The sequence below is a fragment of the Macaca nemestrina genome, chromosome 4 (assembly GCF_043159975.1).
Source record: "Macaca nemestrina isolate mMacNem1 chromosome 4, mMacNem.hap1, whole genome shotgun sequence".
Classification (NCBI taxonomy): domain Eukaryota; kingdom Metazoa; phylum Chordata; class Mammalia; order Primates; family Cercopithecidae; genus Macaca; species Macaca nemestrina.
The window spans coordinates 7135119-7152769 of NC_092128.1; the positions used below are offsets into that span (position 1 = coordinate 7135119).

At 37.4% G+C, this 17651-nt stretch overlaps 1 protein-coding gene across 18 annotated transcripts in view; it reads left to right on the plus strand.

Annotated features, from left to right (window-relative positions):
• The window catches only part of LOC105474928 (lysine methyltransferase 2C), a 310251-nt gene that overhangs the window by 202846 nt on the left and 89754 nt on the right, over window positions 1–17651 (plus strand). For all 18 annotated transcript variants that reach the window (XM_071094207.1, XM_071094202.1, XM_071094205.1 and 15 more), the window contains 7 exons: window positions 5496–5597; window positions 5788–5892; window positions 11490–11671; window positions 11926–12090; window positions 13424–13533; window positions 14038–14103; window positions 15373–15585. In XM_071094207.1, coding sequence (XP_070950308.1) covers window positions 5496–5597; window positions 5788–5892; window positions 11490–11671; window positions 11926–12090; window positions 13424–13533; window positions 14038–14103; window positions 15373–15585 — 943 coding nt within the window. The remainder of the gene's footprint in view (window positions 1–5495; window positions 5598–5787; window positions 5893–11489; window positions 11672–11925; window positions 12091–13423; window positions 13534–14037; window positions 14104–15372; window positions 15586–17651) is intronic.

The window sequence follows — 17651 nt, forward strand, 5'->3', positions numbered from 1 at the left end:
AAGAATCATATAAATAGGCCAAAATGTTTATTTTATTTTATTCTGTCTCTGTTTTGCTTTTTTTTTTTTTTTGAGCCTCTGGTTACATTTTCTTGTATATTTACTTTCTCATCCTTTCTCTTTCCTTACCTTCCTCTTTGACTCCCTATCTTTCTATGCCAACCCTCTCTAAAAAGTCAATGTGTAATATAGTTGCTCTTTTATTTAAAAAATTTTAAGATTGATAGATATTTGCTTATATCATGTTATGAGGCTTTATTTATATGTGCATTACAAACATATTTGCTAACTACTAGCAAATATTTTGTGTAATAACTTCACTATTTTATTAAAATCCTATTTTTAAAATTCTGAAATGTCATTTTAAGTACAAGTGAAATTGTCCAAGTTTACTACTAAACCAGGAGGAGTAAGGAAGCTTAGATTCTTGTCCTTTTTTCAAAAAGAAAAATTTTAAAACAAGGCTTATTGAGGTATAGTTGATATAAGCTATATTTGACATGTACAATTCCATAAGCTTTGATATATGTATACACCCTTGAAAACGAAACCACAATGATGATAGTGAATATATTCATCTCCCAAAGTTTCTTCATGCCCCTCTGTAATTTTCTGCATTCCCCCTGCCATCCGTCCTCGTCCCCAAGATTAGTTTGCATTTTCTAGAGTTGTATGTAAGTGGAATCATACAGAATTGTATGCTTTTTGGACTGATTTATTTCAGCACAATTATTTGGAGATTCATCTATGCTGTTGCCGTTTGTTAACAGTGTACTCCCTTTTCTTGCTGAGTATTAATAAAACTGTGTATGCACCACGGTTGTAGACCCGTGCACTTTTTTTTTTTTTCCTTCTTTTTTTTTCTGAGACAGGTTCTTGTTCTAATTCCTGGGCTGGAGTGCAGTGGTATGATCATAGCTCACTCCAGATTCGACCTCCCACCTCCGTCTCCCAAGTAGCTGGGACCATAGGTGTGTGTCCTACTACATACATCCAACTACCTTTTAAAAATTTTTAATAGAGACAGCATCTCACTATGTTGTCCAGGCTGGTCTCGAACTTCTGAGCTCAAGCAGTTTTCCCACCTTGGCTTCCCAAAGTGCTGGGATTACAGCCATGAGTCACCATGCCCCAGCCTGTAGTCTTACATTCTTGTAATGTCTTCCTCTGGTTTTGGTATCAGCGTAACTCCAGCTTCTTAGAATGAATCAGGAAGTATATTCTCCTCTTCAGTTTTCTGGAAAAGTTGTGTAGTAGTGGAAATATTTCTTCTTATATTATACATGAATTTATTAGTGAAACCGTCTTGGCCTGAAATTTTCTTTGTGGGGTGGTTTTTGTTTTGTTTTCTTTTTTTTTTGTCTTTTGAGATGGAATTTCGCTCTTGTTGCCCAGGCTGGATTGCAATGGCGCGATCTCGACTCATGCAACTGCCGCCTCCCAGGTTCAAGTGATTCCCCTGCCTCAGCCCCCTGAGTAGCTGGGATTACAGGTGCCCGCCACCACGCCTGGCTAATTTTTTTTTGTATTTTTAGTAGAGACAATTTTTCACCATGTTGGCCAGGCTGGTCTCAAACTTCCGATCTCAGGTGATCCACCTGCCTTGGCCTCCCAAAGTGTTGGGATTACAGGCGTGAGCCACCGCGCTCAGGCTGGAGTGCAGTGGAGTGATCTCCGCTCACTGCAGCCTCCACCTCCCAGGTAAGCAATTCTCCTGCCTCAGCCTTCTGAGTAGCTGGGATTACAGGTGTGCACCAACATGCCCGGCCAATTTTTGTGTTTTTGGTAGAGATGGGGTTTCGCCATGTTGGCCAGGCTGGTCTCGAACTCCTGGCCTCAGATGATCCGACTCCCGAAGTGCTGGGATTACAGGATGAGCCACTGCGCCCAGCCTATGGGACAGTTTTTAGCAACAAATTTTCTTTCTTTAATAGGTACCTATTTAGGTTATCTGTCTCCCCTTGCATAAATTTGCATCTTTCAAGAGATTTGTTCATTTTGTCTATCTTGACAAATTAAAGGAATGGAGTTGATCATAATATTTCTTACTATTTTAATACCTGTAGAATCTGTAGTGATTTCACCTTCCTTATTCTCAATACTAATAATTTGTATCTTGTCTTATTTTTTTCCTGATCAGTCTGGCTAGAGATTTATCAATCTTATTGATCTTCTTGAGTCAGCCTTTGTTTTCATGGACTTTTCTCTATTTTCTTTCCCCGTTCTGTTTTATTGATTTATATCCTCATCTATTTTTTCCTATCTTCTCACTTTGAGTTTAATTTGATCTTCTTTTTTTGTTTACTCTTTTGTGTCCCTGTTTGGAAGGGACATTTGTGAAGTTTAGGTCAGAGCTTTCTGTTCCTTGACTTACATCTGTGGTCTAAGAAAATGAAATATCTATCACCTTCTGAATAAATCACACTATTATCTATGCAGGCAACAATAACACTTATTTTCTCAAAGTTTACCTTTGCCCTCAAGGTAATTTATTTTTCTAGCAGTCTAAAGGTCATGAAATAAATTATAAAATAAAAACAGTGGGTCCTCAAGCTAGATGATACTGTTTTCTTTCTTGCATGGACAATTATTTTAAAATATTTTGGTTTTTCTGCACTTATTATTTAAATATGACTCTCCACCTCCCACTTGAATCTAGGGACATTGCAATTTTTTATTGCAGACTTTGTTTCTGGTTTATACTGGGAATATATTGTTATCATTTTCAGTGAAAGCATTCACTGGTTAAATTTCCTTTTAAAAATAATAATGGATCTTTACAATTTCTTTGAGCTACTCAGTGTGTATAAAGTGTCGAAATTTCTGTTAGTGGTTGGGAGGTAGAAATAGATACTTTATCTCTATTTTAGCCATTTCCACAATTATATATCTTAATAGTCTTCTCAATGCATCATTAGTCCTATGGCTGAATTAATGATTACTTTTAGTGGTCACTTAATTTCTTACTGATCATGATGATTCTACTTTTGTGAATCATCTTGGATGATTCTCTAAAATCTTAGAAAACTAATTTTGAGGTATGCATATAACACATCAATACATTTTTTCTATTTACAAAATTAAAGCATTATAGGTAGATCAGAATTTACCATTACTAACTCCTCAGTCCTTCTTATTTCCCTGTTACCAGTTTGGTATATTTATATATTAGGTTGATCTGTATGAAATTGCCAATATTATTTCTGAACTGATGAAAAGCAGCAGTTTCTTATGATTCAACGTTTTACATGTGCCCATAGACTACATATAATGACTTTGCATGTTTTTATAAGTGCTACACCTCACATACTGTTCTGCAATTTATTTTTTCACTCAACAATGTCTTTTGATAATTTCTTTCATGAGAGTCCATATAAATTTCTGCCTCCTTGCTTTTAAAATGTTGCATAATTTTCTAATGTTTGGATTTGCCATTGTTTTACTTATTCCGTAGTGATGAATATCGGCATTATTAGGGTTCATATGACTGTAAATTGCTCTTATAAAGCATTAGTACTGTCCATTAAAACTGCTTTTACACCGAGCGCGGTGGCTCATGCCTGTAATCCCAGCACTTTGGCAGGCCAAGGCGGGCGGATCACCGTGTCAGGAGATCGAAACCATCCTGGCTAACATGGTAAAACCCCATTTCTACTAAAAATACAAAAAAATTAGCCGGGTGTGGTGGCAGGCGCGTGAACCCAGGAGGCGGAGCTTGCAGTGAGCCGAGATCGCGCCACTGCACTCCAGCCTGGGGGACAGAGCGAGACTGTCTCAAAAAAACCAAAAAAACTGCTTTTAATGTATTTGTTTTGAAAAATACTGAGATGTAGTCCTTCTATTTAGTTTGCCTGCCTGCCTGCCTGCCTGCCTGCCTGCCTGCCTCCCTCCCTCCCTCCCTCCCTCCCTCCCTTCCTTCCTCCCTTCCTCCCTCCCTCCCTCCCTTCCTTCCTCCCTTCCTCCCTTCCTTCTGTCCTAACTTCCTTCCTTCTGTCCTTCTTTCCTCTCTTCCTCTTTTTTTTTTTTTGGAGATAGGGTCTTGCTCTGTCACCCAGGCTGGAGTGCAGTGGTGTAATCTTGGCTCACTGTAACTTCTGCCTCCCGGGTTCAAGTGATTCTCCTGCCTCAGCCTCCTGAGTAGCTGAGACTACAGGCGTGTGCCACCACGCTTGGCTATTTTTTGTATTTTTGGTAGAGACGGGATTTCACCACGTTGCCCAGGCTGGTCTTGAACTCCTGAGCTCAAGCGATCCACCCACTTCAGCCTCCTAAAGTGCTAGGATTATAGACATGAGCCACCACACCCAGCTGGTTAATCTTCTTTCAGTTGTTCCTCAAGAAAAGTAATTCTATTGTTTTATGTTTTGACCTTGAACATAACCTGTTGTGTTTCAACTCTGTCTTTCCAGGCTTAGGTTGTAAGCTTTTTAAAGAAAGAGGATTGTATTTTATGATTTTGGCACTGTCCTCCTTGTCTTCTTCTACAACTTCTAGTTCAGAGCTTTATTTTGTTTCATAATCACTCTAGAAATTAGTAACAAACCAGTGGGTACTTAGTTGATGTAGTCAAATAGAACTAAGTCCAGACTGAACAATATTGGTTGATAATCATTTGGATAATACTGAAATTTTGATATTATTCAAAATAATATTCTAAAGTGGTATAATAGAAATATAATGAGAACCACATATGCAATTTAAAACTTCCTAGTAGCCACGTTAAAAAGTTACAGTGAGCTGGGCGCAGTGGATCACTTGAGGTCAGGAGTTAGAGACCAGCCTGACCAACATTGTGAAACCCCATCTCTACGAAAAATACAAAAATTAGCTGGGTGTGGTGGTGGACACCTGTGATCCCAGCTACTTGGGAGGCTGAGGCAGGAGAATAGCTTGAATCGGGAGGCTGAGGTTGCAGTGAGCCGAGATTGCACCATTACACTCCAGCCTGGGCAACAAGAGTGAAACTCCCTCTCAAAACAAAATAAAGGTTATAGTGAACAGGCTAAATTAATTTTAATGCCTTTCATTTTGACTGATATATCTAAAATATTACCATTTCAACATGTAATATATAATTACATGTTGTATTTTATGCTTACAGTACATCTCAGTTAAGACTAGCTACATAGCAGATCCCAAGTGTGTGTCACTAAAATAGAGTGATAGATTTGTGTGTGTACATACATATAATATTATCATTTATAGTTTCTTGATTAGAATTCTGCATGATCAAGTCTTGCTAAGACAGGTTTATTGTATTTTCTCATTACTTCTTGGTCTATAGGAATTCTACCTCTAAAGAGAGAATTAGGTGAATAATAAAATGTTATGACTCCATTTTATGGTAGTATTTTAGCATTAATAGTATTTGGAATTGTTATTCTAGACCTTGGCAAAAATATATGTTTCGATTATGAATTTTCTGAAGCTTTCCAGTTAAGTGTAAAACAAGTGAAAAATATGACTTCGTATTTTGTGTATTTTGCTTTTTATAGGTGTCTGCTGCAGATATTTCATCAAATAAGGATGATGAAGAAAACTCTATGCACAATACAGTTGTGTTGTTTTCTAGTAGTGACAAGTTCACTTTGAATCAGGTTTGAACTTAACAATTTACTGTCTTCCTCATTGAATTCCTCCTTGCACATTTCTGCTTTATCTCATATACAGAAGTCATTCAATATCTAGCTATAGAGCTATATTAGTTAAGAAGGTATTTTTAAAGTAAAATTTGTAGATTTTTAGCTTAGTCTCCATTTAAAATATGTTCTGTTTTCTTAACTTCAGGATATGTGTGTAGTTTGTGGCAGTTTTGGCCAAGGAGCAGAAGGAAGATTACTTGCCTGTTCTCAGTGTGGTCAGTGTTACCATCCATACTGTGTCAGTATTAAGGTAAACATCCTTAAATTGAATTAACAAAAATGTAGTGAATTTTTATTTGATTTGAGTGGTAACATGAACTCCCAGTTCTCACAGTTAAGTATGATGAATACTATACATATGTGACAGTATTTAAGTACTTTAAATACTGCTTTTAAGGGTTTGCTATCTCAAGAAATTTGCTCCTCTATAAATCTTATATTGTACTAATATCCTGCTTTTGTCTTGAAAAAGTAAAACATAAAAATATGTGCATTTAACTTAAAAGATAATTTATACTATTCACAAAGATTTTAGGTTTAACTGATTCATTTTGTCTGTTGATTTAAAAAGCTGAGAACTGGAGTATTTAGTAAAAAATTATTAGCCCATTCTGTTCTTTCCCACATTCTCTTTCCTCTATGCTCACTCGTATACAAAAAGACATTTTCTCCTTATAGCCAAAAGAAACAAAACAAATGTCATATTTAATGCAATTGGTAATAATCGAGAGTCAGCACTGCTCGCTTTCAAGCATTTCAAGATAGAGGCTTTCTGGGGAACCTTTTAAGTGGTATCGTGTGCTTGGTTTTAAATATGGACAGGTCTCAATACTTCAGTAGTTGAATCTAAGGTTCTTGATGTTTTCTTTTTAAGAACTCAGTCTTTTTTTTTTTTTTTTTTTTTTGAGACGGAGTCTTGCTCTGTCGCCCAAGCTGGAGTGCAGTGGTGCGATCCTGGCTCACTGCAAGCTCCGCCTCCCGGGTTCACGCCATTCTCCTGCCCCAGCCTCCCGAGTAGCTGGGACTACAGGCGCCTGCCACCTCGCCCGGCTCATTTTTTGTATTTTTAGTAGAGACGGGGTTTCACCGTGGTCTCGATCTCCTGACTTTGTGATTCGCCTGCCTCGGCCTCCCAAAGTGCTGGGATTACAGGCGTGAGCCACCGCACCCAGCCAAGAACTCAGTCTTAATAAAACTTACATATTTGAATAAAGTGTCATGGCCACTGGAAGCAAGCATGGAGGTATAGCTGTACAGCAGAGGTCTTAATGTACTCCACAAGTAAATCTTTTCTAGTACTGCCATACCATGTACTATAAATACTAACCTCAGTTTCAGTGATAGGTCATGAACTATGAGTGATTTTTATACCTTTCTCCCCTGCCCTTCAAACATGACTGTATTATATCATTGTCAGTAAAATGTCAGTGTGGTAAATAAATCAACATTATCTCCCTCAGAATTCTTTGTTGATAACTACACTAGTATTTCTTTTATAGGGTATTATAGGTTTTTGTGAATTTAGGAATCAAAATGAAAGATTATAATTAATACTATCCAAAATAGAAGACTAGTACGGTTAATTTATGTAGTCTTTTAAAATTAGTTGCTCGTGATATTTGACTGAAAAAGAGTATATAAAGCCAATTAAAAAATAAGAGTTATATATGCATAAAATATGTTTCTTTTCTTCTTTGTACTTTGTATAAAAGTTGCTGTTACTAGATTTTGTGTTTTAGAATACTTAGTGTTTTGGACCGAAGGAAATTGAATAAGATCCCTTTCAAGGTAGTAATGTATTTCTTTTAACCCATCCAACAATTACCGAATTCCCATTTTACAGATGAGTTAAATATGACTTACATAAGTTAAGATTGGACAATTAGTTCACTGTCAAACACCTAGTTACTGGTAGAGCTAGAATATGAATTCCTATTTTTAAAAGTTGTATGTGGTTCCTTTTATACGATGACGCTGTTTTGGACAGTGTAGGATACTGCAGTCTCATTGATTGAGAAATACAGCAGTATCTAGAAATATACTAGGGATATTTGAATTGACTCAGTTGGAATTTTTGTTGTAGGAGGCGATTGTTTGTGGATAAGTTTGATACCTTTGAAGCTTCTTTTTAAGCTTGCTGGGGCAAGTCTAGAAAGCCTTCACTCTCAGGTGGATGTTTTCAGACTTTATGGTTTTAGAACCTTAACACTCTTTAAAATTCCTGAGGACTCCATAGTTTTTGTTTATGAGGATTTTAACTATGGACTATTCACCATTTTAGGAATTAAAACTAGGAACATTTTATAACACAAGACTACAGAAGCACAACCTGCATAATGTCAGTGTAATGATATGATACAACATGTAGCCTCTATAAATACCACTGTATAATTGTGAATGAATTAAAGTGAAAAAAAGGCAAATTAAATCCTAGTATTATGTAAACTTGTTTTAACCTTACAGGCCCACTGGGGTTCCCTAGACCACACTTTGGTAGCTGCGGTCCTAGCATTAGTTTAACCCTATACTTAAGACTTGGCCTTTCTGGGATCTCTACTGAATTCTACCCCCTGTTCACCATTGTCTTTGTACTCTGACTGGTTGGGCTTCACTTGTCTTTGAGCCTTTTGCAAGCTCGGTAACTGTGCAGCTTACAAATTCCCAGTAGGTGTACTTTCCCCTGGTTGGGGGTCTTTGGCCTTATAGCAGTGCAGCTTGGTGTTCTGCCAAAGACTTCAGGGGAATCCTTTAGATTTCTGGAGCTCTTAGTCCTTATGCTTCTTCATTTTGAGTACTGTGTCCTGCACATTCCACTGCCTCACCTTCCCTAACCCCAGGGAGGCCATGGATTGTTCTCTGATGAGGTTCTCCTTCCCTGGGCAGCGGTCTGGAAACTGTTTCTAGGTGGAGTATCACAGGACCCCCTGAGTGTTTCCTTCCTCTCAGAGACCACTGTCTCCTGTGTTATGTGTTGTCCAATATCTGAAAACAAGTGTTTCATACATTTTGTCCAATTTTCTAGTATCTTATGGGAGAACAGGCTGGTCCCACCTACTCCATTATAGTTGAAGCATGTATCCGTGTTAGATTATAAAACAGATCTGTAACAATTTTGGACAGGGTACCATGAATGGAATCCTGGATGACATCTTATTTGAAAAAATTTTTAAAACTAAGCCTAAACTGGTTCAGCAGAAGAAAAAAATGACTTGATAGTACAACCCCAGTACCTAGGTTAAAAGGAAATTTCACAGAGGGAGAAATTGTTCAAGTGTTGAAGTACTAGCAATCAAGAAACACAAACACTAATGTTTCCATTAGATTTGAGAATAAGAAGGTCTTGACGAGCCTGGCTTAAGCAGTTTTGAGTGGATGTGGGCGTAGAGACCATAGTGTAGTATGTTGAAGAGTGAATATAAACTGAGAAAGTTGGAGAGTTTGGTTGTAAAAGGGGCCACAGGTATCTGTGAAGAAAACTTAGGAGGAATGAAAATAAATATTTTAAAAATTCTGCCACTAAACACCTCAGATCTGTCTGCCACTTTATCTTCAGATCATCATTGAAGCCAGGGTTAGGCAGACTGGCCCATAGACTAAATCTGACCCATTTCCTTTGTTTGCAAATAAACTTTTATTGAAATATGGCCATGTTCTTTTGTTTACATATATTTGTAGTGGGTTTTGCCTTACACTGGCAGGGTTTTTATAAAGTGGCAACAGGTCATATGGCCCTCAGAACTTTCTATTTACTCTCTGGCCCTTTATTGGAAATGTTTGCTGGCTACTGCTCTAAGCCACCCTGATCTTACTCCTAGGCCATTTCCTTCATGTGGGCAAATAATATATTAACTTGGTAATCTAAGACAAATTCTTAAAAATCATATAAGCTAATCAAATTAATAAATATACATGTTTAAAAATCAAATGACATGAAAAGCTTTGTAATGGGCCGGGCGTGTTGCCTCACACCTGTAATCCCAGCACTTTGGGAGGCCGAGGCAGGTGGATCACTTGAGGTCAGGAGTTCGAGCCAGCCTGGCCAACATAGTAAAACTCTGTCTCTACTAAAAATACAAAAATAAGCTGGGTGTGGTGGCTCATTCCTGTAGTCCCAGCTACTCAGGAGGCTGAGCCAGGAGAATTATTTGAACATGGGAGGCAGAGGTTGCAGTGAGCTGAGATCACACCACTGCATTCCAGCCCAGGCAACAAAGCAGGACTGTCTCAAAAAAAAAAAAAAAAAAAAAAAAAAAAAAAAAAAAGCCTTGTAATGAACAACCAACCCTTGTATTACTTTACCTCCATGTCTGAGGCAATCACTTTTCATCTTTTCAGGTCTTTTTTCTTGTAGTTAGTGCTATAGCTCTAAATGATAAACTGGTTTACTGCTTTATCAGTGCTAGATTTTGTCGACTTTCTGCTATGAATAAATCAATTCTGATTTAGGTCTTAAAATACACCTCCTTCCTTCTCCCAATATAGTTGTATTACTATGTTTAGTTCAATTAATAAGGTGTTGATTTTGACTCAGTGAATGTTCACTGCAGATCTAAATAGTGTACTATGAGTTTCTTTTGTCTTTCATGGAGTTTTTAATAACAAGAAAGTAATAGTGACTCTCCATTTGTTCTTTGTTTTTGCCTACTATACAACTATCATATAAGATTATTTTTTAAAGTACCGTTTTTTTCTGGGAAGAGTCCTACCCTCCTCCTGGATATTCCCTTCTCCTGCTCTGAAACATGCCAGTAGCTTCTAGGTGTGTTGTTCTCATCCTTAAACTTTCCTGGCCTGATGTCTTTTGTTGGATCTGTTGATTTATAGATCCCAAATCTTCCTTTTCTTTATCCTCATTCTGTTCCACATATCTCTCAGTAACTTTATTAGAAGGAGAATGAGGGAGCTGAATTTTGAGTCTTCCTGTGTCTACAACGTATTCTGTCTTCACACACAGTTGCTTGTGTAGCTAGGTTGAGAATTGTACTTTGAAAAGTGTTTTCTTGTAGAATTGGAAACTTATGCATCTGGATTTGGGAAGTTTGGTGCCATTCTGATAGGTGTTCCTCTGAATTTAACTCTTTTGTTTTCTTCTCTGGTATCTTTTAGGCTTTCATTTACCTCATGATCTGAATTTTTATTCTCCACCCTCATTACCTGCTGTGTCATTATCATGTGGGCACTTGGTTGGTTCTATCTGTACACCCTAGTCTCTTGAGATCTTTAAGAAGTTCCACAATCTTAATATTACATGGTGTGACTTCCTTCAGGAGTTGATTAGGGATTTGGAGATTCCCAAATATTCTACTAACACCCTTGAGAGAGAGAAGAATAAACAGAGGAGTGAATGTGAACTTCGGAATTCCTAGCTTCGTAGTCTAAATAGAAATCCTCTAAGATAATAAAATGTCCCTAAGAACTCATGTTTTACATTATTATTTTTTTTTGGTATTTTTTCTATTGATTTTAAGCATGGAAACGTAGATGGAGATTTTGTTGATGTATTTTCAAATTATGTATCAGTAATAGGGAAACTTACTTGATTTCTTTAAAATGTGGTCACTATATCTATAAATATAGTGGACATTAAATATACAGCATAAGGTAATTATGTGGACTTTAAAAAGGCATTAAAATATATGCCACTTTCTATTATTCTGCTCAGTAGGCTCCTAAAAGTGCATATGAACATGCCCAACCCAATATTGGGCCTCCGTAGGTGCTCAATAAATGTTAGTTGATTGCCTCTTTTCTGCTTCTAGGTACATAAGCACCATACTAATTTATATAGTATATTTGATTATGTTAGGTTAATGCATAAATCACATGGATTGGTTGTTTCTTTTACAGATCACTAAAGTGGTTCTTAGCAAAGGTTGGAGGTGTCTTGAGTGCACTGTGTGTGAGGCCTGTGGGAAGGCAACTGACCCAGGAAGACTCCTGCTGTGTGATGATTGTGACATAAGTTATCACACCTACTGCCTAGACCCTCCATTGCAGACAGTTCCCAAAGGAGGCTGGAAGTGCAAATGGTACTCTAGGATTTGTTTGCCTTGCTAGTCTTTCAAGTTCAGAACTTTCTCATACCACTTTAGTTTTTAAAAATTAGCCACATCTGTTTAATTGAATAATACACGTATGCTATGATAGATATCACTAATCAGAAAAATTTTCACATACACATTAAATCATTCCCCCATTATGTTCGTATGTAGCTTCCTGAATTACAGTAACTGAATAACTAAGAAAATAAAATTGAGACTTTTCGGGGGGATTTGGATTTCAGGTGTGTTTGGTGCAGACACTGTGGAGCAACATCTGCAGGTCTAAGATGTGAATGGCAGAACAATTACACACAGTGCGCTCCTTGTGCAAGCTTATCTTCCTGTCCAGTCTGCTATCGAAACTATAGAGAAGAAGATCTTATTCTGCAATGTAGACAATGTGATAGGTATTGTGCTATTTTTTCATCTTTTTAAAGCTTTTCTCTTTGAAATGTAGCAAAAAGAAAATGGAAAATAGCTTTTCCTTGATCATAAGTTTTAGGTACAGAACTTTTTGCTTTGTAGATTTTTAGTCACCTAGAAACTTACAGAAGTGATTTCCTGTTTTGAATTCTCAATTCCAGACTAAAGTTTTTTTTTTGTTTGTTTGTTTTTTTTTTTAATTTAGAGACCGAGTCTCGCTCTGTCGCCAGACTGGAGTGCAGTGGCATGATCTCGGCTTACTGCAGCCTCCGCCTTCTGGGTTCAAGCGATTCTTCTGCCTCAGCCTCCCAAGTAGCTGGGACTACAGGCGCGTGCCACCACACCCAGCTAATTTTTGTATTTTTAGTAGAGATGGGGTTTCACCATGTTGGCCAGGATGGTCTCGATCTTTTGACCTTGTGATCCACCCACCTCGGCCTCCCAAAGTGTTGTGATTACAGGCGTGAGCCACTGCTTCTGGCCAAGACTAAAGATTTTTAATTTAGGCCTTTTTGAGGGTTTAGAAATCCCTTGAAATTAGATGGAGAATTATTGCCTTCATCTATGCCATTTCTTATGGAAGGTTTCTGAATCTTTTAATAAATTATGAAGAATATCTAACACATTCTGTTCTCCTTAAACCACTTTTTCTTAAAGCTCTAAATACTAGATATCTAGATATTAGATACCACCTTCTGCCTGCCCTACGTAATTATGTGGAATTTCAAAATCAAGAATATTTCGTTGCTTTCATTAGTATATTGTTGTACTCTTTTAGAAGTTAAGCAGTGAACATATATTATTATTAATAGTATTATTTCATCAGTAGTACAGTATTCTTGGGACTCTGCCTACTAATTCTTTGTTCCAATGCCAGACAACTTTTTACTTTATTTCCCAATTACCATTCAACATTGCTTTACATGAGATATATCTACTTCAAATTAGATGCATTGCATGGAGCACATATATGCTAGCACTGCCATTTGTAATATTTCTGAATACCTTCCTGTTTGCTCTAACTAGCTTCCTTGCTGTCTTTGAAATATTTAATATATGATGATAAAATAATTGGCTTCCTTATGTAATGTGCTTTGCTTCCTCTCTAATAGTTGTTCTTACTCCTTTTATTTCCTTCTTAGCGCTATGAAAGTTTTCTGTTAATAGGGATAGTTAGGAGAAAAGGGCAAGGTAGGAGGAGCATGTGAGGCTTAGGGCTTTTAAGTTTGAAGACTGTCAGTGTTACAGGTTTTAAAAGGTAGCAGTTCTCAGTATATTCCATTTTTTAAAAAACATGTACAAATATGGTCTTTTTAGATGGATGCATGCAGTTTGTCAAAACTTAAATACTGAGGAAGAAGTGGAAAATGTAGCAGACATTGGTTTTGATTGTAGCATGTGCAGACCCTATATGCCTGCGTCTAATGGTAAGAGAATAATTTAAACTGTGAGTCTGCACTGTTGTACCACTCACTTGCACCTTACTGTCCATAACCAATGAATTAGCTTAGCTATACTCTATTTTGTCTTTGTGAAACTTACTTTGACAAGTATTTTACAAAAAATATTACTTTTGGTTACACATGACTTATCACAACTTTTAATAAAACAATTGACATGAAACAATAAAAAGCATATACTTTAGATGTAAACTATAATTTTGCTTCCAGGGAACATGATCTTGTAGTTATTGACAATATGTCAAAATCCAATATATTGATTCTTTCTTAGCCAGGTTTTCCTCCATGACTTGAGTATTTCCTTCACCACTTCTTGTTTTGTTGTTGCTTTAAAAACCACTTTTAACTTTAGTGTTCAAACATTTATTTTAATAAAATGAGTATAGAAACAAATTTTAATCATATATAAGTATTTAAATACACTTTACTTTTTCTGAAAAGAATTACCTGGATTTTTTTTTTTCGTTTCAGTGCCTTCCTCAGACTGCTGTGAATCTTCACTTGTAGCACAAATTGTCACAAAAGTAAAAGAGCTAGGTAAAATTTGAAATGCTTTACGTAATTTAATTAATTTACTTTGCTTAATTTTTACATAATTGGCTTACCACTCGTCAAACCTGCTTCAATCATATGGGTGTTCTATCCAAATTCCCTCATGTTGGTAATCATTTCCACAATGATACATAAAATGTCGTCCAGCTTTACTGGGGCAGTACTCCTATAAATTTCAGCAAGTTGGCAACAAAAATAACAGCTCTTAGAATAACCATTAATGCCATACTTGCTTTGGATTCATTGATATATTACTGTGCTTAATTATCAGTTAGCAGAAAATATGGCCTAGTTAGCAAACAGATTTGTTTTAGAATTAATTCAATGTCTTAATTTTTAAAATAATAAACTTAGTATGGTGATTAATATGATATTCTTATTAAACAATCATTCTTTTGAATACTTGTATTTAATAGCACCTGATACAAAAACATTTGGATAGTACAGGAATTGTTCTAAGGAACAACAGTTTTGTACATTTAAAATTAAATCTGCAGGATTTGTACTTATTTATTACCTCTCCCTATTAGTAATTATGTTGGTACTCTGATTTTTCCAGATGAACTTCTGGAGTATTCTCTCTTCTCTTATGTAAATAGATCCCTATCTTTTGATCTTTTCTAGGAAAAAGCTCATAGTGGATTAGCTGAGCATTGCATTAGTTGCAGTGCTTCTAACTCTTTTTATTGGGACATGAAAATAGAAATGCCAGGAAGACTTTTTTTTTTTTTTGGAGTCAGAGTCTCGCCCTGTCGCCCAGGCTGGAGTGCAGTGGCATGATCTCGGCTCACTGCAACCTCCACCTCCCAGGTTCAAGCGATTCTCCTGCCTCAGCCTCCCAAGTAGCTGGGATTACAGGTGCATGCCACCACACCCGGCTAATGTTTTGTATTTTTAGAAGAGACAGGGTTTCACTGTGTTATCCAGGATGGTCTCGATCTCCTGACCTCGTGATCCGCCTGCCGCCTCGGCCTCCCAAAGTGCTGGGATTACAGGTGTGAGCCCCCGCACCCGGCCCAGGAAGACCATTTTTTAAAAACATGCAGCCTTTTTGCCTATAATCCCAGAAAGTTTGACCTATTGTTCCTAGTTTTTATTGGGTATCATGAAGTTAATTATTCATGCATTTCATAGATACGTAATTGCTTTCTAGAACTACGGTCACATTCCCTTGACATGGGTATTTTGGAACAGTAATCAGTCAAATTTAAAATGAAAGTTTAAATTTGTATTCTTGGGATTTTGTAATTTTAGACCCACCCAAGACTTATACCCAGGATGGTGTGTGTTTGACTGAATCAGGGATGACTCAGTTACAGAGCCTCACAGTTACAGTTCCAAGAAGAAAACGGTCAAAACCAAAATTGAAATTGAAGATTATAAATCAGAATAGCGTGGCCGTCCTTCAGACCCCTCCAGACATCCAATCAGAGCATTCAAGGGATGGTGAAATGGATGATAGTCGAGGTAATACTAATTTATTTTCCATGAAATATGTGTGCAAGAATTAAAGCATATAAAGTAACTTTTGAAATATGTGTATGATTTACCAAAGGGTAAATCACACTAACTTAGATAACCCCTGATGTGACCCTTGCCATTTCCAAATGAGTGATCTTCTTAGACCTTGCCTTTTCAGGTTCTCTTCCTTTCACACATTTTAGAACAGACCTACCTTTCAGAAATCTCAAGGAGCACCGTATCTTTGAAGATCACAGGTGGGGAAATACAGAGGGCTTGACTTTAGGTTGCTAGATAACATAAACCTTCTCAGATACTGTGAGCTTGGATAATACCATGTTTAAGTTAATGTAGAACTTGATGCATACATTCAAGAAATGGAAAAGCTGTCATTTGATATTACTTCAGGTATAACTTCATATTCACCAGTGTGCATCATAAACTATTGGTTTATAAACATTTTCTTGATCGATGTAAATGTAACATTTTTCTAGCTGAATTTTTTTTTTTTTTTTTTTTTTTGGTGGGGAGACAGGGTCTCGCTCTGTTGCCCAGGTTGGAGTGCAGTGGCACGATCTTGGCTCACTACAACATCTGCCTCCTGGGCTCAAGTGTCCCTCCTACCTCAGCCTCCTGAGTAGCTGGGACCATGGATGCGGGCCACCACGCCCGGCTAATTTTTGTATTTTTTTTTTGTAGAGATGGGGTTTTGCTGTGTTGCCCAGACTGGTCTTGAACTCTCCTGGGCTCGAGCCATCTGGTCTGCTCAGCCTGCTAAATTCTTGAGATAGCAAAATATTTTAATAGTAATTTAAAATCCAATATGAGTTATATCCTAAAGAGGATTACTATAGGTTTGCTCATTTTTGGGGCGGATATTTATTTTCAACTGATTTAGAAATGAAGTGATAATTATTTCTGTTCCATTATATTTTATTTCATAGGGTTTTTTTTTTTTTTTTTTTTTTTTAAAGGGGCTGTGTCTTGTTATGTTGCCCAGGCTGGTTTCCAACTCCTGGGCTCAAGTGATCCTCCTGCCTCAGCCTCTCAAGTAGCAGGTGCTACAGGCATGTGCCACTGCAGCTGGCTTTGAGACAATAGAATTTATTGAATACCTTCTATATGTCAGATGTTGGAAATCGTATCAGTGTACAAAGCAGGTAGAATTCTCTGCAGAGAGTTTATATTTTAATGTTAGGTAACCCAACTCTTAAAAAAAAATCAGTTAATTATAACATGTTTGGCAAGTCCCATGGTAGAAATAAAGTTTGATTAAGAGGAATTGGCTGGCTGGGCACAGTGGCTCACGCCTGTAATCCCAACACTTAGGGAGGCCAAGGTAGGTAGATCACTTGAGGTCAGGAGTTCGAGACCAGACTGGCCAACATGGTGAAACTTCATCTCTGCTAACAATACAAAAATTAGCTGGGCTCAGTGCCATGCACTTGTAGTGCCAGCTACTCGGGAGGCCAAGGCAGGAGAATTGCTTGAACCTGGGAGGTGGAGGTTATAGTAAGCTGAGACTGCACCACTGCTCTCCAGCATGAGTGACAGAGCAAGACTCCATCTCCAAAAAAAAAAAAAAAAAAAAGGAATTGGAAGTATAGATGGGTGTTTAGGGTCCATATGAATGGAAAGCAGTATTTGAACACAGATTTTAAAGAGGTGAGTGAGTGAGCCACTTGATTACCTGAGAGAAGAGCATCCCAGACAGTGAGGAAGCCAGTGTAAAGGCTCTGGGTGAGAGTGTGCTGAGTTTATTTGAAGAATGTTGTGGAGACCAAGAGAGTGAGCAGAGCGGACAGTCAGAAGGTGAGAAGATTAGAGATGGACAGACAAGAAGGGCATTTCAGTATATCTCAACACAACCATAAGGTGATGTGTCAGTAGTTTGTGCTTAATAGCAATGGAATGGGAGGCCATTGAATGTTTCTGAAAAGAAGAACACCATGATCTTATTTATATTTTAAGAGGGACACTCTCCTATGATATAAATAGATGATTAGGCGCAAGAGTTATGGCAGGTAGATCAGTGAGGAACAGTGGTCCAGGTGAGAGGTAATTGTGGCTTT